General features: G+C 40.9%; 1 protein-coding gene across 1 annotated transcript in view; it reads right to left on the minus strand.

Annotated features, from left to right (window-relative positions):
• The window catches only part of kpnb1 (karyopherin (importin) beta 1), a 102,590-nt gene extending 85,691 nt beyond the window's left edge, over nucleotides 1-16,899 (minus strand). Inside the window, exons 1-2 of the mRNA XM_052135528.1 lie at nucleotides 16,642-16,899; nucleotides 14,320-14,378 (exon numbers count right to left, since the gene is read on the minus strand). Of these exons, the coding sequence (XP_051991488.1) occupies nucleotides 14,320-14,378; nucleotides 16,642-16,681 (99 nt within the window). The 5' untranslated portion in view covers nucleotides 16,682-16,899. The remainder of the gene's footprint in view (nucleotides 1-14,319; nucleotides 14,379-16,641) is intronic.
• Between the last annotated feature and the right edge of the window lie 10,213 nt (nucleotides 16,900-27,112).

Raw genomic sequence — 27,112 nt, forward strand, 5'->3', positions numbered from 1 at the left:
GGGGAATCCCCCCCCAGTTTAAAAAACGAAATTTAGGCCCTGATTATGTCAGTGGATTGAAACCAGCAGAGCTTAAGAAAATGATGCACACAGATAGCACAAGAGCTTTCAGATTTGGCGATGGAAGAGTTGTACACTCTACAAAGAATGTGAAAATTCCAGCCATAATTGGAAACACTAAATGTCACAGAGACTGAAGCAGTTCCAGCAGATATCCCATTGCTTTTGAGTAAAGCTTCACTAAAAAGGCAGGGGCCATTCTGGATCTTCAAAATGACAAAGCGATAACGTTCAAGCACCCTATAAGCCTTGAACTTACATCGTCAGGACATTACTGTGTGAACCTAATGCAGAAGAATCTGTCATGTGACACTGAAAAGTGTAGTGAAGATGAAGTTCTAGCAGTGACAGAGAACATGACTACAAAAGAAAAAAGGAAAGTCCTATTGAAATTGCATAAACAGTTTGGACATGCCTCCTTAGACAGACTAAAAAAAGCTGCTGCCCTGTTCAGGTAATCATGATGAGGAATGCACCGTTATCTTAAAGGACATAGACACCTGTGAAACATGTGTTAAATACAGGACTCCCTAGGGCCTCAAGTTACAATTAAACGGCTGTGGACCTGCATGACCTGGGCGCAGGAGTATGATATCTCCATGTCATTGACCACTTCACAAGTTTTAGTGCGGGAAGCATTGTGACCACAAAAAAGGCAAGTGAAATTATGAAGACCTTCATACATTGCTGGATTAGCATACATGGTCCACCCAAAAGGCTGTTCAGTGACAATGGTGGAGAGTTTAATAATAATGAAATTAGGGAAATGGCTGAAAAGTTCAACATTGAGGTAAAGACCACAGCAGCGTATAGCCTTTGGAGCACTGGTCTTTTAGAGAGACACACAATCAGATCCTCACAGAAATGCTAATGAAAGTAAAAAATGACAACAGATGTGACTGGAAAACTGGCCTAGATTGGGCACTGATGGCAAAAAATTATTTGCAAATCGTCAATCTGCCTGATTATCCACCAAGATACATCTCAGTTTCTAAATTACACATTGCACATTTTTTGCCATTAATTAAATGGCTCGCTATGGCAACAAAGTTTGTTATTTCAAAATCTGTTTGCAATTTAGCATCTTCAATGTCTTAGCATAATGTTGTGTAAATGTGGTGTCAGTCTCATGAATCCCCTAAAGTATTTAAAAGTTCATAGACTGCAATATTCAAAGAATCGAATATGGTCAACTTCCTGCTGGGTGGAGCTAATAATTATGATTCTGAAATTTGTCCAGGTTGATGAGAACTACATTTGTACCAAATTTGGTGACTGTAGGTTAAAATTATTATTACATGCCCTTTTTTTAGTTTGATGACATTTTTAATATCAAGCAAAGCATTCAATGTTCAGAAACTTGGAATCAAATTAAAGCTTAACACAACTTTCATCTTCTGCAGTCCATTTTGAAATTAGAACATTAAAAAGTGAAAACATTTTAAAATGTTATGTGCATTTTAAAACGTGCGACATGTGAGCAAAAGATAACAAAAAAAAATAATACCTCAAACATTATATAAATTAATATAAATAAAAAGGAATAACAGTGTTTAATATATTGCCATGGCAACAGTAGATAATCTTCATAATTTTACATCTGTACTGTCTTGAAACCATTAAAAAAAAAAAAAAGAAAAAAAGGAAGCAGTTCAGATAAAAAAAAAAAAAAAAAGAGTGCCATCCAAAGTCTGTAAAATGTTCCACACTTCCTGCTGCCAGTTGGTGGTGCTATGATCACGCCCCACAATAGTCATATCTATGTGATCAGACCCCAATCCCAATTTTGATCTAAATCACACAATGCACACTGAAGATTTATCGCCTCGCCATGGCAACACCGTTTGAAATATCCAAATTCTGTTCACAATTTAGCATCTCCAATGTCTTGGCATGATGTTGCCCACATTTGGTGCCTGTCACATAAATCCCCTAGGAGGAGTTTAAAATTCCAGAGTATACGTTTTTCAAAACATGCAACATGGCAGACGTCCTGTTGGGCATAGCCTATGACTAAGAGGGTGAAAGTTGTCCAGCTTGATGAGATCTATATGTAGTGTTGTGAAAAATACCGGTACTCCGGTACCAAGTCGGTACTCAAACAAAATTTTTTTACGATACCCGAATTTCTGGAGGTACCAGGGTACTGAGGTCTACCCGGTACCCATGCAGAGTCGGGAACTTACGAACGCTCACAACAAGAAAAAAGATGACAAGCAAAGCTGCTGCGGCATCTCAACTGAATCTTGCCGAAAAGAAAAGTGGAAAAAGCCAGGTTTGGAAATTCATAGGTTAGGGAAACATCATAGATCAGCAAAAACCTATTTGTAAACGCTGCTGTCGCAATTTTCTGACGAGAGGAGGAAACACATCAAACTTAATAAAGCACATGAAAGACAAGACACCCGGATTAATTCAAGCAACTAAAGCAGGTTAGTTTAAAAGCATATTATCATTTGCATTAGGGCTGAAATGTTTAGTCGACATTATCGACATCGTCGAAAATACAAAATTGACAAGAAAAATGTTCGTTGTTGAATAGTCGTTTGATCTAATTTAACGTAACATGAAATCACAATAAACTGTAACGATGACGTGTGAGAGCAGTAGTTCACGCATGGAGGAAGAATTTCACAGATCAGTCCAGATGCACTCTAAACTTTCACCGTTTATTTGATGTAGATCCCAAAGTATTAGGGAATTATAAAAAAATTAAAAGTACATTCAGAAGCATGTACCGTTGTGGAATAAGCGGAGGCGGACCTCTTTAAAGGAAACATCCCTGCATGACATCTTAAATGCAGTCAATTTTAATGCGTTATTGCTTTATTAAAGTTAAAATAATACAGAAGCAGATCATGTTAATAACTATAAACTCAGAAACTGGCATTTCTCTGTGTGGTCGGTCCCTCTTCTATAAGTTGCGTGAATGTCCCAATCTAAGGGGCAGAGATTGAATCTGCACCCGGCTGAGAGAGACTCTGCCTCGGGATACTCATCTCGAGCGTGGATGCTTAATGCAGCTAGATTAGAACTTATTTAATCATAATATCAATATGTGTCCATATGAATTTTTTTATCATGAAGAAAAATGGCAAAATGCATCTTTATTAATAAGAGAGCACTTTGCACATTATTTTGGAAATTGTTTATTCATTCTACTGTATGCTTGTTTATTTAGGTTTTGTTTTTTAGTACTTGGTAAAAAGTTAAATTAAAAGTTGCAAAAGTTGAAGCAAATCTTATATAAGTGTTCAAAAATACTTTAAGCATACATTGTTCAGTTTTGTTATAATTAAAAAATTATATATTTAAAGTGTTGCTTAGTTCTGCTGCTAACGTTTTGTAGACTTTGTTATTAAAAGATTGTTGTTCAGTAACCTGTTTTTGTTTTTACTTTGGTACTGAAAATGGTATCGAGTACCGTGAAATTTCACTGGTATTGGTACAGACCACTGAAATTTTGGTACCGTGACAACACTATCTATATGTGTACAAAGATGGTGACTAGGTGAAAAGGCAAGTGCTACAGAGCCTCCCAAAAAAATCAATTGCTGCTGGGCACATCATGGTGGTGTTGTCTCTAATGGACGGCGCGTGAGGGATCGCAAGCCACATCACTTGGCCATCTGCTGACTGGAAGTTGGTCTATTATATATTATTAAAATTTGTATAAACATTGTATGATTTTGTAGTACCCGTGTATTCATATCCCATTGATAAAATGTTAAAAAAATAAAAATAACAATAAATATAAAAATTCTGTTGAGTTTTGTAGCTTTGGATAAAAGCGAATGGGAATTTTTAGGCATCATGAGCATAGATTGGGAGTGGACATAAAATTTGAACAGCTAAGATTCGGACACAAGGCGTCCCGACTGAAAGTCTGTCAGGACATAGGAAGTGCGCCAAAGTTAGTTTTATTTTTGACATTCGCGATAATACCCATTAAACTACCCTTTCATGACACAAGGCTCGGTTTGTGGAATTGATATTGTATCAACTAAATATACAGTGCATCTGGAAAGTATCCACATTTTGTTATGTTACAGCCTTATTCCAAAATGGATTAAATTTCTTATTTTACTCAATTCTACAAACAATACCCCATAATGACAACGTGAAAGACGTTTGTTTGAAATCTTTGCAAATTTATTAAAAATAAAAAAAAAAATACAAAGATGAAATGTACATAAGTATTCACAGCCTTTACACAATACTTTGTTGAAGCACCTTTGGCACCAAATACAGCCTCAAGTCTTTTTGTGTATGATACTACTAGCTTGGCACACCTATTTTTGGGCAGTTTCTCCCATTCTTCTTTCCAGGACCTCTCAAGCTCCATCAGGTTGGATGGGGAGCATCGGTGCACAGCCATTTTCAGATCTCTCCAGAGATGTTCAATCGGGTTCAAATCTGGGCTCTGGCTGGGCCACTCAAGGACATTCACAGAGTTGTCCCTTAGCCACTCCTTTGTTATCTTGGCTGTGTGCTTGGGGTAGTTGTCCTGTTGGATGATGAACCTTCGCCCCAGTCTGAGGTCCAGAGTGCTCTGGAGCAGGTTTTCATCAAGGATGTCTCTGCACATTGCTGCATTCATCTTTCCCTCGATCCTGACTAGTCTTCCAGTTCCTGCCGCTGAAAAACATCCCCACAGCATAATGCTGCCACCACCATGCTTCACTGTAGGGATGGTATTGGCCAGGTGATGAGCGGTGCCTGGTTTCTTCCAGACATGACGCTTGCAATTCAGGCCAATCTTGGTTTCATCAGACCAGAGAATTTTGTTTCTCATGGTCCGAGAGTCCTTCAGGTGGCTTTTGGCAAACTCCAGGCAGGCTGTCATGTGCCTTTTACTGAGGAGTGGCTTCCGTCTGGCCACTCTACCATACAGGCCTAATTGGTGGAGTGCTGCAGAGATGGTTGTTCTTCTAGAAGGTTCTCCTCTCTCCACAGAGAAACGCTGGAGCTCTGTTAGAGTGACCATCGGGTTCGATCTGTGCCTCGATACAATCCTGTCTCTGAGGTCTATAGACAATTCATTGGACTTCCTGGCTTGGTTTGTGCTCTGACATCAACTGTGGGACCTTAAATAGACAGGTGTGTGCCTTTCCAAATCATGTCCAATCAACTGAATTTACCACAGGTGGACTCCAATCAAGTTGTAGAAACATCAAGGATGATCAGTGGAAACAGGTTGCACCTGAGCTCAATTTTGAGTGTCATCGCAAAGGGGTATTTTTTGTAGAATTTTGAGGAAAATAATGAATATAATCCATTTTGGAATAAGGCTGTAACATAACAAAATGTGGAAAAAGTGAAGCGCTGTGAATACTTTCCGGATGCACTGTAGTAGTGTAAATATTTTTTATATTCTAATTCCATTAAACTCAAATGACTGTGTTACCTAGGAGACATAAAACCAACTGTAAAACACCAAGAATATTATTATTCATATACACTACCAGTCAAAAGCTTTCACATTCTTCATATATATATATATATTTTTTTTTTTTTTTTTTTTTCCTCTTCACATTTTAGAATAATGGTCAAGACATCAAAACTATGGAATATCAAATGGAACTATGGTAATTATGTTGTGACTAAAAATCCAAAATAAATCAAAACTCTACAACAAAATTAGTCATCCTTTGCCTAGAATTTGCAGACATGTAATCTTAACATTTTCTCCACCAACTTCTTGAAGCATCACCCTGGGATGCTTTATAAACAGTATTGAAGGAGTTCCCACCTATATTTGGCACGTATTGGCTGCTTTTCTATATTATTTGGTTCAAGTCATCAATTTCAAAAACTTTTTTTTTTAATACATTTTTTGTTTTAGAATGAAATAAATGAATATGGTGGCACAATTATATTTTTGTCTACAAAAAAAACATGCAAGCATACGCCTTCAGATTTTTAAAATCATGAGAAACATTTCAATCAAGTGTTTCAAAACGTTTGACCGCTAGTTTAACACCAGACTTGTTTTTGGGAGTACATTTTCAGTACTTTTTATACAGATATTATAATCCTAGAGTCATTGAGTTGAATAGATTTGGTTGCTAGGCAGTTACCAGGTTGATACCGAACAAGGCTCCTTGCTATCCTGAGTGAAATAAGTCAACACCGAAGTCTGTACAATATTTTGGTGCAGAGATGTAATTTGTTACTTGGTTGCTAGGGCAACCCCAACTGGTTGCTAAGCAGTTACCAAAATTATACTTAGAAAGGTTCCTTGCTACCCTGAGTGAAATACTTCAACCTGTAAGTCTTTACGATATTCTGGTGCAGAGATATGCAACTTAAAACTTGGTTGCTATGATAACCCCAAAATGGTTGCTAGGCACTTACCAGGGTCATACTCAAAAGGTTCCTTGCTAGCCTGAGTCAAATGAGTAACAATGAAGTCTCTAAGACATTCTGAGAATGAGATAACAGTGATTTTGAATGGAAGTCAATTGGGTTTGGTTGATAGGGTGCTCTAAATGGTTGCTAGCGCATGGCTAAGTAGTTTCTATGATGATACCTGAAGTCTGATTGCTTGCCCAATTAAAACAAGCCACCTCTCATGTCTCTAGGACATTCTGATCCAAAGATATCACTCTCAGCCATTTTAAATGGAAGCTAGGTTGCTAGGGAGTGGCTACGCCATTTCCAATATGATAATTAAAGACTGATTGGAAGTCCGAGTGAAACGAGACCACCCCCCACGTCTTTACGGCATTCTGATTGAGAGATACAATCTGACCAATTTCTTGCCATAGTAGGCAACAAAATTCCTTACCATAGTTTGCCTATGGGGCAGATTTGGGCCGGTTTTACCACCCCCAGGGGTACATCTTAGCCCAAATGTAATGTTATGGTCAAAAACTGCTTGCTAGGCAAAATGAAAGGAGTCCACCCACATGTCTCTACAAAATTCTGATCTGGAGATATGATCCGACAAAGTGCAGCACAATACAAAATCTATGGGATTTTTTGGGACATTTTTTTGCCCAACTGGGATGCACCGTACCCCCAATCCCTTAGAAAATTCATAGCACAGGTGTCGATTTAACACCTAATTCTTGGGTCATAGGACAAATGTTGCGGGATGAGTTAGATGCTGATGTTTATTATGAAAGAAGCAGAAAAATAAGTATGTGAGATTATAATTGTGATGCTTTTCTCTGCAAGCACTACTAATAATAACTAGATAACGTTTGTGGACAAACTTTAGGTTTGCTTGAAAAAGCCTGGTCTGAAAGTTTAAGGTAGAGAGACAGACTACTCAGTTGCTAGGGTGATCCCATTTGGTTGCTAGGCAGTTACCAGAGTGATAGCAACAAGGCTCATTGCTAGTCTGACTAACATTAGCTGTTTTGCTACTTGTTTGCTAGGCAGTTACCAAGGTAATACTCAAAAGGCTCCTTGAACCCCTGAGACAAATGAGCCAACCTTGAAGTGTGTATGATATTCTGGTGCAAACATATGCGTTTTGTCACTTGTTTGCTAATGTGAGCTCATTTGGTTGCTAGGCAGTTACCTGGGTGATAATAAGAAGGCTGTTGCTGTCTTGTGTCATGCAAGCCAACAATGAAAATGACATTGATACAGAAATATCATCCAAGCATACTTTAATGGAAGTCAATGGGTTTTGGTTGCTAGGGTGCGCAAAATAATGACAGAGACTGACAGATAGATTGATAGGAGGCGCAGGATAAAGAACAAATGGAAAAACATATAGAGACAGATAGAAATACTGTATTGACATGGCAAAATTTTAAAAAGTCATTCAAGTTTGATTGAATTTGATAAAAATAAAATTAGATAGTGGCCCTAAGCATATTAAGAGACAGATAGAAATAGATAGTAGATAAAAGAGCAGCATAAAGCATGTTAAAGCCTTCTGTTGGTGGCTCAGATTTGAATTTTGACAGTTGGGAGTTTGAATAGTCATGGCTCATCTGAACATTCCATCAATGTAAATGAATAGGATTTTTCCACTGATCTATATATATATTTATATTAGGGCTTTGACTCCGAACTTCGTTATTCGAATATGATTCGAATATATATATAAAAAAAGATACTCGAACGAATAATAGGCAGCCTTTAATATTCGAATATGTTATGCGCATTTATTTATTTTTGTAAATGGGTTTGCTTGAAACGTTGTTTTCAATTAAAATTCCGAGGCTTTTTCACGCCTGGTGAAGTTGTGAATCGCAAGTTCATTAACAAGGCTATTATTGGTCATGACGTTAGCGTCATGGTTACTAAGCGCGCCTATTCTGTAAACAAAAACAATGGCAGCGCCAGCGCCTACAAACACGCCTGAGGAGTTCGAAATATACACTCCTGAAAATCTAAAAAGCAACGTGTGGTGCTACTTTGGGTTCCAAAAAAAGGGAAACATCACGAGCAAAGACAAAGTGGTGTGTAAAGTGTGTAGGACCAAACTAACCTACCACGCACGCAACGACCAGCAATATGAGAGCCCACCTGTTAACACTACATCCCGGGAAGCTGGAAGAGGAGTCGGGATCGGGGGCGAGGCAGGTCAGAATCGACTCCATGCTATCTCCTTCACGAGGCCTCCCATATGCCCGTCAAAATAGAGCGACAGATTTGAATTTGTGGATACAGATTGCAAAAACTGAAGGCACGGTTTCCAAATCTGAGAGCGCGGATTAGAAACTCGTGAGTACGGTTTAGATTCTGTGGGCACGATTTGTTAAACCGAGGGAACAGTTTGAGAATTCGTGAGTACAGTTTATACGGGCGGACGGATAGCAAAACCGTTGCCACGGATTGTTTTTTTGTTTCTCCCACGGCCAGCCAGAAAGCCCATAATGGCGAGTTCTAATTTAGCCTAGGCTAAATGTTTCATTGTTGGGGATAGCGCTGCATCTCGAAGTGTTCTAATCTACATGATTGATCGAGATTGGGGAGGAGAATGCATCCCGAGTGTTCGATTTACATCTCAAAGTGCCTTGTTCTATTGGTAATTGCTGTCAGATCGCTAAACAATGTGTCAGTAATGGCTGGCTGATAGAACATGTAAACGTAAACAATCTGTTACGCTCACATATTGCTGTGCATACTGTTTGTGATTCCAGGGTCTGATGATAAATTATAATAAAAAATAAAATAAAAACAATCGTGACAGTTTGTTTTTTCTTGTGAAAACATCATTGCTTGCTTATTGACATTGAGTGATACACTGCCCTCTGGTGGACAGAACATATACAACTTAAATTTGATACCAAAATAGGTTTTACTGAAGGCATTAAATGGTCAAAATATTATTAATAAATATTAGAATATATTCGAATATTAATATTAAAAAACAAACGAACTTCGAATATGATTTTTGGGCAAAAGTCAAAGCCCTAATATATATATATATATATATATATATATATATATATATATATATATATATATATATGGATTGCTCATGACATCCCAACAGTGAAGCCACTGCACGGCCATCTTGGTATTCCCTAACATTCTGTATTCCTATGGGTCTCAAGGGAAATCGTCTATTTGGGGAGTAATTTACACCCATCCAGTCACATTCAAAAAAAGAATTTAAGTCTGCATATACTGCATCACAATGCAATCTGCCTAAATATGTAATTATTTATTTGGACAAATTTTTTTTCCCCTGCTTATTCTAAGTACGAGTGTGTTATGTTACCCTTTATTGCAGTACAATTACGTTCCAGCGGCGCACGTGTTACTTCAATAAAAGCAAGTTTAAGAAACTGTAAATCAGTAAACATTTTAAAACATATTTTTTGCAGGCTTTTAAGTTTTTATTCTGAATACATAATTATGCTTTGTAGCTTTTGTTTACGTTGAACGTGCATTGTGGTTATTTTCTTAGGCTAAATAAATATTAGCTATGCAGCTAAAATTAATTTAGGAAAATAACCACAATGAAAAACAGTATAACTCACCAAATTAGCTTTTTTGGTCTAGTTGAATATCTACTTGCAGATCAACACCGGTTACATATGGAGAATTAATGCAAGCCCACGTTATATTCATCATGTGTGATTTGTTCTTTTTGCAATGCAGGCCTGAATAGGGCCCACCTCACGGGCATCATTTCTAAAGTGATCAATTGGAATTAACCGACGTACTTCGATCAGAGTGGACTGGCCATCGGGAGAACCGAATGGGCCGCTGTTTTGGCTGCGATAATCTAAAATGAGCCGCCGCGTTCTGTAGAACGGACCACAAAACAGGGCCGCGATAAGCAGAAAAGGACAGCGAACACCCCCCTCAACAACTTTTGGGCCAGTAAATGGTGAGCAAAATAGCTTGTTTTGGACAAAAACATTCTTTAAAATATCATCTTTTGTGTTCTACAGAAAAAGTCATACAGGTTGAGTAACATGCGTATCATGTTGAGGACATGAGGTTGAGTAAATAGCTGTGCGAAAGGTCTTACGTAAATTGGGGTATAAAGTTCACACTAAGGGTTTAGCATCTACTAGTTAGTTTGTAACTAAGTCAGTGCTTAATTTGGATGCACCACCCGTTCTTAAGGCAAGTCTTAACTATTAAGTCGTAAACTCTCCGTAAAGTGATGAGTAGTGGCATAATATAAAGTTTACCTGCATTGATCCAATAAGCAGCCTTCATATTTGTACACAGAAGTATTAAAAGCCATGAACTTCAATTTGATTTTATTACGGTTGATGTACAAACCTTGCTTGCTCACGTAACTGTGGACGTCACGAGAGCAGCTCTCGCGACATATTTTAATAATTAAAATATTATTTTAATTATTTACATTTTTATACTTTTATATTTGACTGTCATTCATATGTTTTTGAATCCTGAAAAGGAAATCATACCCTTTTTTTATTATATGGCCCAAGCTAAATTTGTATACATTACTTTGTGAGTATATATGGTAATTTCAAACAGGCAATTAATTGTCATAATCACAATTATTTGTTTGACAATTAGTTGTCAGCCAAATTTCACAATCGTGACCCCTAATTTTAATTATTAGGTTCCTACCTTGTGAATTGTTTTGTTAAAAATGTGTATGAAATTTCAAACATTGACAACAACTTGTATCATTATTAAAAATGCGATTATGACGTCATATAAATTGATAATGCAAAATGTTTAAAAAGCTAAAATTATATTAAAATCACAAAGAAAAATATTTTTAAAAATTGCAATATACTATATTGCATTAATATATATGAAGTGCTAAGTTTTACCTTGCATATAGCTGGTGCAATCAGCCCCTGATCTTTAAATCAAACTTTTCTTTTTTCTTCTTTTTAGCAGTACAAGCTTGCCTAGAGTTTTCCTAAGCCGTTTGGAGTGTGATGCAGCACGTTTTCTTGGTAATGAAGTGGAGCCTGATGTTAGTGCAGCTTTCTGAAATGCATTTTGAGTATGAAGATGTGATTGTTGTATGGTTCTAGGTTGAACATGTGTGCCTCAATTTCCTTGAATACAGAACCACCATGGTGTTCCAGAACCTTCTCAGCTTTCTTGCAGACATTCATGACGCTGTCAGACAGTATTATAAATCCACCTCAGGACTTCATGTTGATCAGTGTGTTCATCTTGGGAAGAGCTCTCGACACTGAGTGCCGATAAACACTGAATCTTCTTCATAGTTGTTTTAACTGCAATGCCTGCCAAGTACCCCACCACAGCCTCTTTGAACATGAATAAGCTGGGAAGACATACAGTGATGTTTTTCTCCGTGTCTTCTGTTTCATCATTTCAGGCTGAACATCACTGCCTGAAATGCCAGCATATCAGAAGGTGGCCAGTGCCACTGTGCTATCCAGTGGAAAACAGTTATCACTAGCTATGTTGGCATGTCTTCCTACCATTCTTTTGAAAGCGGTTATATGTGGTATTGTTGTTAAATCCATTAGCAGCTTTGTCCCCACATATCTGCAAATTTTTATTGTACTTTTCAGTTTAAGTCCATTTTTGTGTGTACTTAGCTTTTGTAATTGAACAAATATGTATGAATTCCTTGTGTGCATATGTCAATAAACTTATTTCTGATTTAAAATATCAGGGGATTGTTGAAATAATTAAATGCTCACAAGCTGGTATGTACATATTCCAGAAATTAATGCAAATTGATAATTCCATCAAGTAAAGGTAAATTAACACACACACACACAAACTTTGCTTAGATGAGTTCACATTTACTAAATAATCTAGTTAAAAAAATGTTTTACACAAAATGTTAATGTTGGCAAATTATGCAAATGTATAATTTGTCAACATTATGAACAATGAGCATCAACAGATTTAAACTATGAAGGCAGAGAAACATTGCATCCAATCTGTAACAATCTGCAGATGTCGCTATTGGATACTTTTACTTTAAAAGGGGTATTAATACACTTTGGTATTGTATTTTTACTGTTGATTATTAAAGATTATGATCATTATGGCCACTCTACATGGGGATAACGACTAATTTGTGCTTAATAAGTACATAGTCTGTATAAAATACAACCTGTGGGCACTTTTGCCACATCCTTTAATGAGTGTTGTTTCACGGTTAAATGCTGCACATGCCGCGATGCCCTCTATCGATAGGGAATAGTAAGATGGCCGCCATTGCACATCCGGTAGCTTCACCTACTGCTGGCAGTTTAGAATTCTATGAGCAATTCAGTTTTATATATATTTTTTATATATATATATATATATATATATATATATATATATATATATATATATATATATATATATATATATATATATATATATATATATATATATATATATATATATATATATATATATATATATATATATATATATATATACACACACACACACACAGTCAGGTCCATAAATATTGGGACATCGACACAATTCTAATCTTTTTGGCTCTATACACCACCACAATGGATTTGAAATGAAACGAACAAGATGTGCTTTAACTGCAGACTTTTGGCTTTAATTTAAGGGTATTTACATCCAAAGTTTTTTGTGAATACGCTAAAGCATTGCAGAGACATAGCCACACGTCCAATGTGGCGTGCTCCAGGTTTAATTTTTTCATGTGTCATTCAAGAACCCTTTGACTACTCAACTTGAATTCCATTACTTTTTGTCAGCCTGGTCTGAAGATGATCCGATTCAACTTTTGTTCAAATCAGACGAACGGTCTAGGAGTTCGAAAAAGTAGTTTTTTTCGAAAAATTTAAAATGGCGGAAGTTTGAATCTAGCACTTCATGAAATTTGGGCATTTGGAAGAGCAAGAGGTTCACACTGTCCACTATCTGTGTGCCAAATTTCACAGCTTTCCTGCATACAGTTCTCTGGGCTGCCATACACTCAATGGCGGAAAAAGAATACTAACGATTGCAACAGGTGCCTACACATTTTCAGTGCTTGGCCCCTAATAAAAATCCTTACCAAAACGACAGGGTTTCTAGCCCTCCAGGCTTGAACCCCTAATAATAAAACAAAAATATTAGTGCACTTCATCAGACTGAAATGTGTCATTTTTTTTACTTTGACTATGTTTGTCAAGTTGTAAATAAAAGAGAAAATTATATAAAGATGGGGTTTTTATTTATAAAGTAGGTAATTCACTGACTGGATTACACATTGCGACATGGCTTATAATAATATATATATATATTTTTAAATATGCAATAAATGTATGATGTTTCCAAAGTCAGAGTAATCTTGTTAATCTTGATTTCAATATTGATCAAAATAACCGCGATTAGGATTTTGGCCATAATCAAGCAGCCCTATCCATCAGCATCTTGTTTTCGCCACTTGCCATTTTCAACTGCACACAACGCATCCAGAACTGTGATATCATCAAGTTGACCCACGTGAAACACAAAGCAGAATATATCCATCTACAACAGATCCACTCAGCATTAGGGGAGGTTGGAAATATCTGCTTGACGCTTTGTCTTCTTGAACAAAACTTGTGCTCCAGAAGAGTCATTAAACTTGGTGAACCGACCACGGTGCCAATGCTTCCTGAACCATGGGTGGCGAACAGTATTTCGTTTTTTTTACCGAGAACCATTACAACCCTAATCTGAAACCACTTTTTTAATACAAAATGCCATATTTTACTCTATTGATTGACTAATCAGCGGTTTTCAGTTTAGAAGAAATTGAGGGAATAAAGGGAATACAATAGTATTGCCTTTACAGTATGCAGACAGATAATAGTATGTAACTGAACACATGACTGCAGACAGCAGAAGTCTGCTGTTGTTTCTCACCAGATTCTCGATGGCCGCCTGCTCCAGAAACTTCTGCGCCGCCTCCAACTCATTCCGATCTGAAAATCAATTAATTGATAGACAATCATCATTATTTAAAACTAGATCACACAAGAAATCAGTGAACCCATCTAAACCAATCTCCCGCCAAATACTAATGGCCACTGCCGGTCAACTTCTACACACATAACCAGCTTGCATAGTATTAGTGTTTTTTTGGAATGGGTGGATCAATACTAAAGTATCGTAAAAATATCGATGCTGACTTTTTTTTAAACAAGTGATCTTATTATTTAGATTACTTGAATCTTAATGCACCTCATACGCTTCGAAGTAGAAAACAAATATAATATTAGCAAATAATTGCATTGCAATTCTGCTCATCTTGACATGCATAAATACTAAAATATAGGGATGCACCGATTGTGTGATTCTGGGCCGATACCGATGTTTAAAATAACAATTTGGCCGATGGCCGATGTGATACAGTTTGTTTATTTTGTTTTTGCTGTTATTTAATCTCCCTTTTGTGCCAGTGAAACAAAGAAATCTTCATTATAAAAAATAAATGAGCTGTTTTTAAATCTTTCAGCCCTGCATCACACTCACACAAATTTATGAAACCTTCTTTCAAATAACAAATAAAAAATGACTTTCAAGAGGCTTTTTAGCCTGATATTCACCTGCTATACAGCTAAATCATATTAAACTAGATTAAATCACAGGCCAGACAGTAAAATCACCACCGACATGTTCTTGCACTTATTTGAAAACAAACCACACGTGCGCACCGCATCCATTGCCCTCTTACGTCATGCCAGAGTCGTGTCCAGCCAGTGGCTGTGGGTGGTATTATAGCACCACCTGTTGGATCTTCTCCAAAACTGCAGCTGGGTAGGCAACTGTTGTCCAAGTCATCCGCAAATAACCAAGACATATAAACAGATAAACATTGGTCACTGCCATCGGTGAAGGACATCGTATTTGCCGATAGGCCGATGTCAGTCAACAAGGTGAAAATCGGCCGATACCGATGTTTGGCCGATACATCGGTGCACCCCTACTAAAATACATTAGCAGTTACAGACAGTGCTCACCCAAATGGGAAAATTACTGAAAAGGCAAAGCACTCGTTAAAATAGGGAGCAGTGCTTTCCTGAGGTAATGACAGAAAAACAGCATCTGGAGTTATTCACAGTAGGCTAATGACAAACCTAGATGTAACATGTATTATAATAGGCTTGTTTTACTATTTTTATAGGTTTATTTAAATTCAGAGTTGATAAAACATTGTTAATGCTATAGAATCCTCGTTAATAAATGATACCCTTATGAAAACTTACCATGGATTTACTGTGGTAATATTGTATTAACCACGACTATGTTTTTTGGCAAGTAACAATTTTCGGTTCAAGGCCATATTACTAAAATTTAAATAATAATAAAGTTTCTTATTTTATCCAAAGAATTCGTAAAATTTAAATTTGAGAGAGGTATTGGTATCGATGTCGGCCTAAAAGTACTTGGCATTGGATCGAAAAGAAAATAAGTGGTATCGCCCATCCCTATTTTTTTTCACAATGTGCCCAAGTTCTTTCATTGGAGCAAATTAAACTAAATATACTCAAATTAACTTTCATTAGTAGCACACTTTAATAGTAAGACAATTATAAACATGACATTTACTTAATTTCATTATTATTAAAACCCCGACAAAGCAATTAATTCCAAATCAACATTAAACTGATTGACTTTCTAAAGAAGATAAAACGACTGACTGCTAATCATGCTAACAGCTAGCAACTTCCTGACTAGCATGCTAACCTGCCAACTTTACCAATACTAACCGACTCGCGACTAACGACACAATGGGAGTACATGAGCAGAAATATGATTAATTAAGAGCCTTAACGGACTAACCTACTTATTTAAATCACATTATTTGTGACGCGTGAGTGAAATACACGGCTGCCCACTACACAGGCCGGCAAACCCACACTTACACGATACATACGCTGACACGTGATGTTTAACGATTGATATATGTGTGTGTGTGTGTGTGTGTGTGTGTGTGTGTGTGTGTGTAGTGCAGATGAAGAGGGTCAAATCAATGAAATTGTATGTTTCAACAGATGTGTCCACACAACATATGTGTGTGTCTGTGCATGAGGGAGACGCGCGTGGCCTTCGTTGCATTAGCCGCCCGCTAACACACACGAAACTATCAAACTGTCACTCTCTTACCACACATGTGAATAAGTGACACTTCTGTGAATAAAGTTTGGGTATACGTGTATGGTGTGGAGTGCGAGTCTCGTGTACCTGGAGACACGGTTTTCTCGAGGATTCTGATCAGCTCCATCCTGACGCGCGCAAACGCGACGAGATCGCGATAGAAGGCAGGAATGCGGAGAACCAGTTGTATACAATCACGTCCACGCGTGATAATGAAGATGGTAATGATGAAGACTTGCTCGGTGTTTACACGCGCGGATAAACGCTTCTTCTCATTTGACGCTGTCGCGAGGGAAAGGCCGCGCGGAATTTCCGCCCGCGGAACGATCTCACGAACTGTCGCAAAAGTCTCCTCCCATAGTCACACTCATGACTGCCAGAAACCCTCTACCAAGTTTAAGCCTACAGGGTCAGTGTCACTAACTCGGCGGGACACTGACGAGGAAACCAGAGGCCGTTCTTTTAGAATGGATGTGAATGGAGGATATATTCATTATTCTTGAATAAACTGCTTTTGTGAGGACACAGTTAATCACTTAATGAACTGACCGAATTTCAGCTAATCTTCAACATGTTTTACACCAATAAATTATTTTAGAGTGCTGTTTGAAAAGAAAAATCACGGATTTGTTTTGCGATAGGTGAGTGTCTGTTTACGGCAACCACGTTCGTTTGTAAAGGTATCCGCAAACGGTGTCGTAACAAGTAGTGATGGGCATTCCGGCTCTTTTCAGTGAGCCGACTCGATCGGCTCAGCTCACCAAAAAGAATAGGCTTTTTTAAAAAAAAATCTGTTTTGTATTGTTTCAAGTCAAACAGTTTGCGATAGTTTGACTTCTAATTAAATTATTAAATGAAATCATACTCTAACTTTACCACACTGTAGCCTATTAAAACATGCCTGGTTTGTTATGAAAAATTGCTTGAATAACGTATAACGTGCGAGTAAGGGCAGCCGGTGGACTTTCTGGTGCCCTCCTAGAGTAAGATGGTGCCCCCCTTGGGAGTTGGTGACCTACGCAGACTGCATAGTATGCGTGTAGGGAGGAGCGGTATTGCACCATATCAAAGAAAAATAAATCACAATTTGCAAAAGTGCAGCATCCCACAAATTGAAATAAATGTAAAAAAAAAAATAAAAAATAATTACATGTGCATTTAAAGTACAACCTTTTTTTGGTATATAAACAAAGTGCATATAAATGTAACAATTCAATACGAATACAATCTGAACAACATGTTGGCTCCGCCCTCCCTCACGCGTCTCGCGTGTCTGATTGACAGGAACAACATGTGAGGCTGTTAGTCTGAGCAGACAGCGTGTGTGCTTGAGCATTTAGTTCTTTGAATTAGTTAATTCTATTCATTTAAATATTTTGATTATTCATATATTTTTTTCTTAATAGATCCGGCTTTTCTGATATGCGAGCCGGCTCCCAACGTTCACAAACAAGAGCCGGCTTTTAGAGCCGACTCGTTCGCGAACGACCCATCAACAAGCTTGACCGTTACGCTCTAAGATAGAGTCACCAAGGCTTTTAAACAAAATAATCTCTGCTGTGGCCGCATCTCGAAACTTAGTGAGCTGCCTTTGTAGACAGACATTTTGGGCATCACAGTCTCAAACCCTACTAAACTGCCTAACAATATTTTTAAGCATAATTTGATAAGTTAGAAACTTACAATATATTGTAAGTTTATGTGGGACTATAATTACAACAGTCCCAGTTTTAATGGGGGAAAAGCGTACACATTTTACATGAACATGAAGAGATTGAGTGCATGTGTTTTTCATAAATTCACATTATGCCCACCTCTTCAGAAATTACTACACTGCTTCTTGAGTAAATGCACTCTAAAACAACAACATATCTAAAGGTAACATTTTTTATTTCTTATAATTGTGTGTAATTGTAGTAAACATGGTCAGTCGTGTGATATGGTTTAACTAAATACCATGCTTAGTTACTGTAGTGAAATTGTTAATTTTTGTAAGGGAAAACAAAACAAAAATTTTCTGTTTAGGCTAAAAAACATGAATTACTTGATTTATGACTACAAATATAGTCACAAGTAATCACCAAAAAATGTATTAAATAGAAGTATCGGTATCCTGGACTTGAAAGTATTGGTATCGGATCGAAAAGAAAATAAGTGGTTTCGCCCATCCCTACTAAGATAGTGGGAAGTGTCAAACTTGACCAAGACACTGATCACTCTATTGGTGTCATTACACCAAACAACTATTTGCAACACAACAAAAGAGCAAAACATCTATGAATTCTTAATAACATTTATTTAAATTACCCAATCTGTTCCCTCTGTGGGTATTCCCCGTCTCAATTTTGTACTCAATAGTTTGAGTTATTAACACATCAAATCTTAAGTCTATAGATTTTTAAGAAAAATAATTTCAACTAATTTACATATTTGAGTTATAAGTCCAAAACTTGAAATTTCAAGTAATACTTAATTAAGACAACTTGATTTTTAAAGTAATGACAACTTTAGGGTTTACAGTGTAATAAACTAATTCATAATATAAACTGTTAAGCAGCTGAGTAATGTACTTATATATCTTAGTTCTCTTTGTGCATGTGCTGCTGAAGTGCATATGCATTTATGTTAAGACTTATTTATAATCAGTTGTCATCTTTATTTGAGCTGTGCTGTTGTTTGATCTAAAATGTAATACATTCTTGCATGTAGTTAACTCAGTTCACTTGAAAACTAAGTTTATTGAACTTAAATACTCAAGTTTTGGGATACCCCATTACTCAGTGGAATTGAGGGAACGAGTTTACTCAATCAGATGAGTGCAATTAACTTTTTAGGGTTTTCAGTGTAGTTAAAAGAGGTAGGCAGATATTATTGCTGTTAGTATCAGGGGAGCAGGATTCAGATTCATACGCAGAAGACAAAATAAATAAATAAATACTCATATATAAACCCTAACAGTTATTTGTTTGCATCATGCTTTCTTAATTTAAATGTTTTAATTTAACTTTACTTTAAACACTTTAATTTATTCTTAATTAAAATTATTTTCTGATAAACTTGCATTTATACCTCTTAAATTGACAATTAATTTGCACAATAATTTCTATGTGCAAGATCTGTCAATTGTCCTGTCATCATCACAAAAATTATTACATTACTAACAAAGCAATAGTCTTAATTTCTGATTAAAATAAGATACCTTACCTTACAATACCTTACAGTGAAAAGTTCAACCTCCTGGTCCCTGACGTGTCAAATTAATTCAGTACTCGCTTTGTTTATTCCAAAGTCTTCGTGAATGTTCATTAGAAATTGTATTCTGCTTGCTTTTATTATGTTTACATTACACTAATTTGTTATTATATAGGTGGATTTTCTAACGTTTCGCATGAGTTAAAATGCGCATTAAGGTGATGGAAACTGTTTGTTCGCAAAACGATTAAGAGTTTTGTCCATTTGTGCGTGTGTTATGAGTATGCGATAGTTAGATGTACTGGCCCAACGACGAGTCTGACCATGGCACACAATTCTTTGAACATTCTGAAATGCTGTTCTTCTCACCAAAATTGTACAGAGCGGTTATCTCAGTTACTGTAGACTTTGTCAGTTTGAACCAGTGTGGCCATTCTCTGTTGACCTCTCTCATCAACAAGGCATTTCCATCCAGAAATGTCTCACTGGATGTTTTTTTTTTTTTTGGCACCATTCAGAGTAAATTCAAGAGATTGTTGTGCGTGAAAATTCCAGGATATCAGTAGTTACAGAAATATACTCAAACCAGCATGTCTGGCACCAACAATCATACCACGGTCCAAATCCCTGAGACCAAAAATGTTCCCCATTCTGATGGTTGATGTGAACATTAACCAAAGCTCCTGACCCATATCTGCATGATTTTATGTGCCGCACTGCTGTTTGGCTGATTAGATAATAACATTGTTGATGCCAGATGGGCTAGTTTGAGTATTTCTGTAACTGCTGATCTCCTGGGATTTTCACTCACTGCAGTCTATAGAATTTACCCAGAATGGTGCCAAAAACAAAACAAAAACATCCAGTGAGGGGCAGTTCTGTGGACGGAAACTCCTTGTTGATGAGAGAGGTCAACAGAGAATGTCCAGACTGATTCAAACCGTTCTGGTGAGAAGAATATAATCTCAGAACGCTATCCTGAGATGCAGGTTGGCGCTGTTTTGGCGGCACGAGAGGGAACTACACCATATTTGGCAGGTGGTTATAATGTTGTGGCTGATTGGTGTATTCTATGGCGTCTCCTCACAGCAAAAATTGGTGTTGAAATATCCACCCCCAGGGCCGGCGCCTCGGGGGGGCGTGAGGGGGCGACGCCCCCTCAACGGGACTCTCCCGCCCCCTCAGATCACCATGAATGTAAACGGGATTATACTGATAAAATATGCTATTTAAAAATCACATTTGCCAATTACATTTTCACATTTTCTTATTTTTGTGAATATTAAGCTAAATTAATAATGTTTTAGTTAAGGACAGTCTGTTAGGCAAAGTCGAATTTTGATTGGTCGTTTGATTTTGCGTGCTCTCTCACCCTAATATTACGTTAAATGTCTCATACGGGAAAGTTCATACGACGGCTACGGACTGTAGAGCGATATTCCATAACTTCAAGGTTGCATATTGCATCATATCGTTAGTTTCACAATGGACATTCGTAAATGGATTATAAAGAAAGAACCCACAACACCTGCTGCTACTTCTTCTGGCTCATCTGAGCTCCAAATAAGCTGTGTGGACTCTGACAATGCAGCCCCACTAACGGCACTGCCAGTCACTCAGCCCGCCAAAAGCAAGGACTCGCCGACGCCGTCATCGTATAGTTTACCAGAGGCCCTCGGTAAAGACAAGCCAGTCCAGGTCTGTTTAAAGCAGTTTCCAAAGAAACAACAACACAAAAACGACTGTAAACGGTCATTTTCGGCTAATTGGTACAATGATAGGGAATGGCGAGAATATTCAGAGCAAGCAGATTCGGCATTTTGTTTTCCCTGTCGGAAATTTGGCGGGAGTGACTGTGTTTACAAGTACTGGTTTTTGCAACTGGAAGCATGCGACAGATAAAGCGTCGTCTAGGCAACACCATCTGGGTCGAGAACACTTAACAGTTAACAGTGCTATTGTCTCCCTCTTCACCGTAAATCGTTTATGGATCACTTTTAAGGGCATCATTCTGTATCGAGGGCCCAGTACATACAGTATATATATATATATATATTAGTTCTCTTACGAGAGGTTCTCTCGTATTGCGTAAGCTAGCTTACACTACGGGAAAGATTCATCTTTTCTGAGATATTGAAGCCAAAAAATTATCCTTAATTTTGTATCATTTGTCAACGCAGTGCAGCAACAGCAGACCTTGAGCGGGCTAGCTAGCGAGCTCATTGGTTGCTCTGCGGCAACTGCTGCAGCCTATAGACGAACTTGCGTGAACTCGCGCCCAATGAGAGGCGCCAGCGCTCACTGTCCCAAAGCCCGCCAGAATGGGCGTGGCTAGGGTGCATATAAGCGCAGTTCGTAGGCTGGAACCCTGATTTTCATCTCTTCAGTGAAGCTCTTCGCATCTCTGAAACTGCAAGAAGCCGCGTCGCCGTTCGAGGGGCATCAAGCAAGCTTGGACAGCGCTCGAAGAAGCCGGCCGCCGCCACCTTCAGCCATCCTGCGAGCTACGCCATCCGGCGACGTATCCTTTTTAAAACTAGTTCCTCAGTGAACTTCACAAAAGAGCACGAGCGTCTTTTTAAAGATGCCTCGCACCTGCGGTTCATGCCGCACCCCTCTCAGCGCCGGAGACCGCCACATCATCTGCGCTCTCTGCCTGGGACTGGGGCATGCTGGCTTTAGAAGCGACTGTCTCGCCAGAGCCTCTCCCTCGAGCATCGCGTTCACCCTCCCTGCCCCCCCGGGACGCGCAGTTGCCGCCGAGCGGCCGCACTGCTGCCACCTCAGAGAGCGAGGCGGAGGACAAGGGCTGCTGTTCCATCATGGCTTCGGACAGCGAGGAGTGGTCACAAGCCTCCTCATCGACCCAGGAATCCAGCAGGACCCGCGCCGGAGTCGAAGGGGAACTGATACGCCTCCTCACACAGGCCGTCGACCGCCTCAGGCTCGAATGGTCACCACCCCCTGAGCAGGCTCCCAACAGACTCGATGGCTGCTTTCTTCAAAGCCGTCACCACGCGGCGCCCGCGGTCCGGGCCGCTCCCTTCCTGCCGGAACTCCACGCGAGCTCTCTAAATCGTGGAACGCGCCTCTCTCGGCCAGGATTCGATCCCACGTCTCCACCTCTCTCGCTTCATTTACATTTACATTTATGCATTTGGCAGACGCTTTTATCCAAAGCGACTTACAGTGCACTTATTACAGGGACAATCCCCCCGGAGCAACCTGGAGTGAAGTGTCTTGCTCAAGGACACAATGGTGGTGGCTGTGGGGTTAGAACCTGCGACCTTCTGATTAACAGCCCTGTGCTTTAGCCACTACGCCACCACCACTCCATATGTGAGTGGACGGCGCCGCTGAGAAGGGCTACTCTTCCATCCCCTCGGTCGAGGATTCGGTGGCAGCACACCTTTGCCCGCCCTCTGCGAGATGGCGGTTTAAGCCAGTGCTCCCGTCTAAGGCCTGCAGAACTACTTCCGCCTGTGTTGGCCGCGCCTATTCCGCCGCCGGCCAAGCCGCATCTGCTCTGCATTCCATGGCCGTCTTGCAGATCCTCCAAGCGGACCTTCTTCGGGAATGGGATGAGAAAGGCAGGCACCCAGAGGCTGTTACAGATCTAAGGAGCCGACGGACCTGCGCCCTTCAGCGCCACCAAAGCTGCAGCTCAAGCCCTAGGGAAGTGCATGGCCTCGCTGACTGTAACCGAGAGACACCTGTGGCTAACGCTAGCCAACATGGGAGAAGCTGAGCGCTCCACGTTTCTCAACGCGCCGCTCTCTCCGTCCGGTCTCTTCGGTTCCGCGGTAAGTGGCATTGTTGACCGTTTTTCGGAAGTCCAGAAAGCCACCCAAGCCATGAATCTCTTCCTGCCTCGCCGCGCTAGCTCCTCTGCAGGCCGCCCACGTAACCAGCCTCCTGCATGAGCATCTTCACAGCGCCCAGCTCAACAAAGCCAGACTTCCCAGCGTCGACAGGGCGGCGCTCCAGATCGCGCTCAGACAGCCGCCGCAGACCACCGCCCCCCCGCGGGCCTCGGCCTAAGATTGCGCTGAAACCTGAACAACCGAAGTCCTCCTAGCTTTGTTGAAAAAAACGACGGCTCAGTCCGCGCCGGCGGACCACCGTCAAAGCTTCGCCCCCTGTCAGTCCCCTTCTCTCAGGCTACTACAGTGGTGAATTCAGCAGCCAACAAGCCGGTGTTACTACCCGCTTGCCTGCACTCAAATGCCGTTTTCACGGCAACACAAAAAGATCTTGTAAAGAGCAAACTTGTCTTATGTGTAGAAAATGTGCCCACAATCCAGTGTTCACCCCTACGCACAAGCATTACACTTCCCGTGTACCTATCAGAGAGCAAACATGTCTTATGTGTACAAAATGTGCCCACAATCCAGTGTTCACCCCTACACACAAGCATTACACTTCCCGTGTTCCTATCAGAGCACACTCACATAAAGCGGGCACAGCCCGCTCGAGTGTTAGAGTCAATAAACGCGCCCACGAGCCCGTGCGCGCATCCCCTCTCTGCCCGCTCTGTCACACGGCCAGCAAACACCTCTCTATGTGTAAGTCCCGTGCCCGTGACTATGCTCGCGCATCACTTAACAGATGTGACTCTTTCCCCATTCATCTCAATCGGGAAGTCACTCACAGAACAGCATGTCCCTGCTGTCTGCGAGCAGTCATGCATAAGCACAATAAGCGCGCTCACACATTCTGTTCAGCCCGCTGTGTACGGCAATCAGGGCGACTCGGCCATTCACCTTCTAGCGTTACGCTTCAAAGCGTGGGAAGCTATCCCAGGGATATGCAAATGGGTGTTAAGCACAATAAAACAGGGCTATTTGCTACAGTTCGATCGCTGCCCTCCCCGCTTCAGGGCGCGGCTCGAAACTACTGTGAACACGGAAGCAGCCTGCATGCTTCGTTCAGAAATAGCAAACTTTCTGTGCAAAAGGGCCATAGAGAGAGTGCTGCCTTCACTGAGCGAGTTGGGGTTTTACAGCCGTTATTTTCTTGTCCCCAAGAAAGACGGCGGCCTCAGACCAATATTAGATCTCAGGGATTTGAACAAGGTGCTTGCAAAAAGACAATCAGGAAACTCCTCGCGCATGTGCGCTGGGGGACTGGTTTATTTCTCTCGATCTGAAAGATGCCTATTTTCAGATTCAGATAAATCCCCGTCACAGGCCATTCTTGAAATTCGCCTTCGACGGTCAAGTTTATCAATACACCGTCCTTCCGTTCGGCCTGTCCTTAGCACCCCGTACTTTCACGAAGTGCATGGATGCGGCGCTCGCACCCCTGCGGAGTCAGGGCTTGCGAATTCTGAACTATTTGGACGATTGGCTGATTTTGGCACAGTCACATACGGAGCTTCTGTCTCACAGGACAGTTCTCCTCAGTCATCTGAACAGTCTGGGTCTTGCAGTCAATTGGACCAAGAGCTCACTACAGCCCAGTCAGGCAATTTCCTTCCTTGGAATAGAACTAGACTGTGGCAATGACGGCTCGCTTATCTACATGGCGCACGCCAGGCATGGGCCACAGGCCGCCAGCCGATCAGAGTGACTCAGACCTGTATGTCAGCTCTGCAGCCTTGGACGGTGGCCGAATGGTATCAGCGGGGAGTGACGATGGGAGCTGTATCTCGCCGAAAAGTCATCTCGACAGACGCGTCCAACACGGGTTGGGGCGCGGTCTGCGAGGGCTCGCCGGTTTTCGGCCTATGGTCAGTTCAGGAAAAGCTCCTTCACATAAAATTGTCTGGAAATGATAGCGGTCGAGTACGTGCTCGTGCGCTTCCTCCCGGTCATTCAGGGTCACCACGTCCTGGTCCGTTCGGACAACAGATCTGTGGTATTCTATCTAAACCGTCAGCGCGGTGTCAGATCCAGGAACCTCTTCCATCTGACAAAACGCATACTAAGTTGGTCCCAGGGCCACCTGCGCTCGCTGAGGGCGACGCACGTGCCAGGCCACCTGAACGACGGCCCAGACAGACTGTCCAGAGACAATCCCCCAGGGGAATGGTCCCTGCACGCTCAAACAGTCCAGAAATTATGGCAAATATTCAGCAGAGCAGAGATAGACCTCTTCGCGTCAGAAGAGAACTCTCACTGCCCAGTATTTTTCTCGAAAAGCGAGGACACGCTGGCCCAGGACTGGCCCAACCGCCCGCTTTACGCCTTCCCTCCCGTCTCGCTATTGCCACAGGTAATGCAGAGGATCAGTGAAACGCGTCACTCGGTGCTCCTCATAGCCCCGCGCTGGGAGAATCAGACATGGTTCCCGGAGCTTACGCAGCTGTCACTGACAGCCCCGTGGCCCATCCCAGTGAGAGCAGATCTCCTCTCTCAAGCTCGCGGCACGATCTGGCTTCCCCACCCAGAGCGCTGGGCGCTGCACGCGTGGGTGATCAACGACTACCCGTCACTTTGCCAGAAGGAGTAATGAACACTATCATACACGCTAGAGCCCCTTCCACGAGAAGACTCTATGCGTCCAAATGGTCGGTGTTTTCAAAATGGTGCACCGACAGAGACCTGGACCCACGGACATGTGGGGTGTCGTCACTGCTCGTGTTTTTACAAGAGCTGTTGGATAAGGGCAGATCCCCATCCACGCTCAAATGTACGTGGCGGCCGTCGTGGCGTTCGCCGAACCCCTGCACGGCCAGTCACGGGGAAAAAACGAGCTGGTCATCCGCTTCCTCAGGGGAGCAGGGCGCCCCCCATCGGTTCCTATCTGGGATCTTTCTGTAGTTCTCGAAGCTATGAATGCCCCCCCTTTCGAACCGCTTGAATCCGTGGATTTGAAATACCTTTCACTCAAAACCGTTTTTCTGACTGCCCTGTCATCTGTTAAACGTGTGGGAGACCTTCACACGCTGTCTGTCAGCGCTGCGTGTATGGAGTTTGGACCAAGTGACTCCAAGGTCATTTTAAAGCCTAGACACGGCTATGTCCCCAAGGTGATCGGTACTCCTTTCAGAGCACAGTTTATTTCCCTATCGGCTCTGCCAGCATCCGATAGCGAACGCGACACAAATCTCCTTTGCCCAGTCAGAGCACTGAGATTGTATACTCCGCCTCTTTCAGACGCTCTGAGCAGCTTTTCGTTTCGTTCGGAGGGCGCACCAAGGGTCTCGCCACCTCGAAACAGACACTGTCTAGATGGATAGTGGACGCTATTGCTGCCGCGTACGCGTCGAAAGACCTGCCATGCCCGGCATTAGGGCTCACTCCACCAGATGCATGGCCTCCTCGTGGGCATGGTCCAGCGGGATTTCCATTCAGGACATATGTGTGGCAGCGGGCTGGGCTTCCCCCTCCACCTTTGTCAGATTTTACAATCTGGAAGTGCC

Source organism: Xyrauchen texanus, chromosome 10, assembly GCF_025860055.1.
Source record: "Xyrauchen texanus isolate HMW12.3.18 chromosome 10, RBS_HiC_50CHRs, whole genome shotgun sequence".
NCBI lineage: Eukaryota > Metazoa > Chordata > Actinopteri > Cypriniformes > Catostomidae > Xyrauchen > Xyrauchen texanus.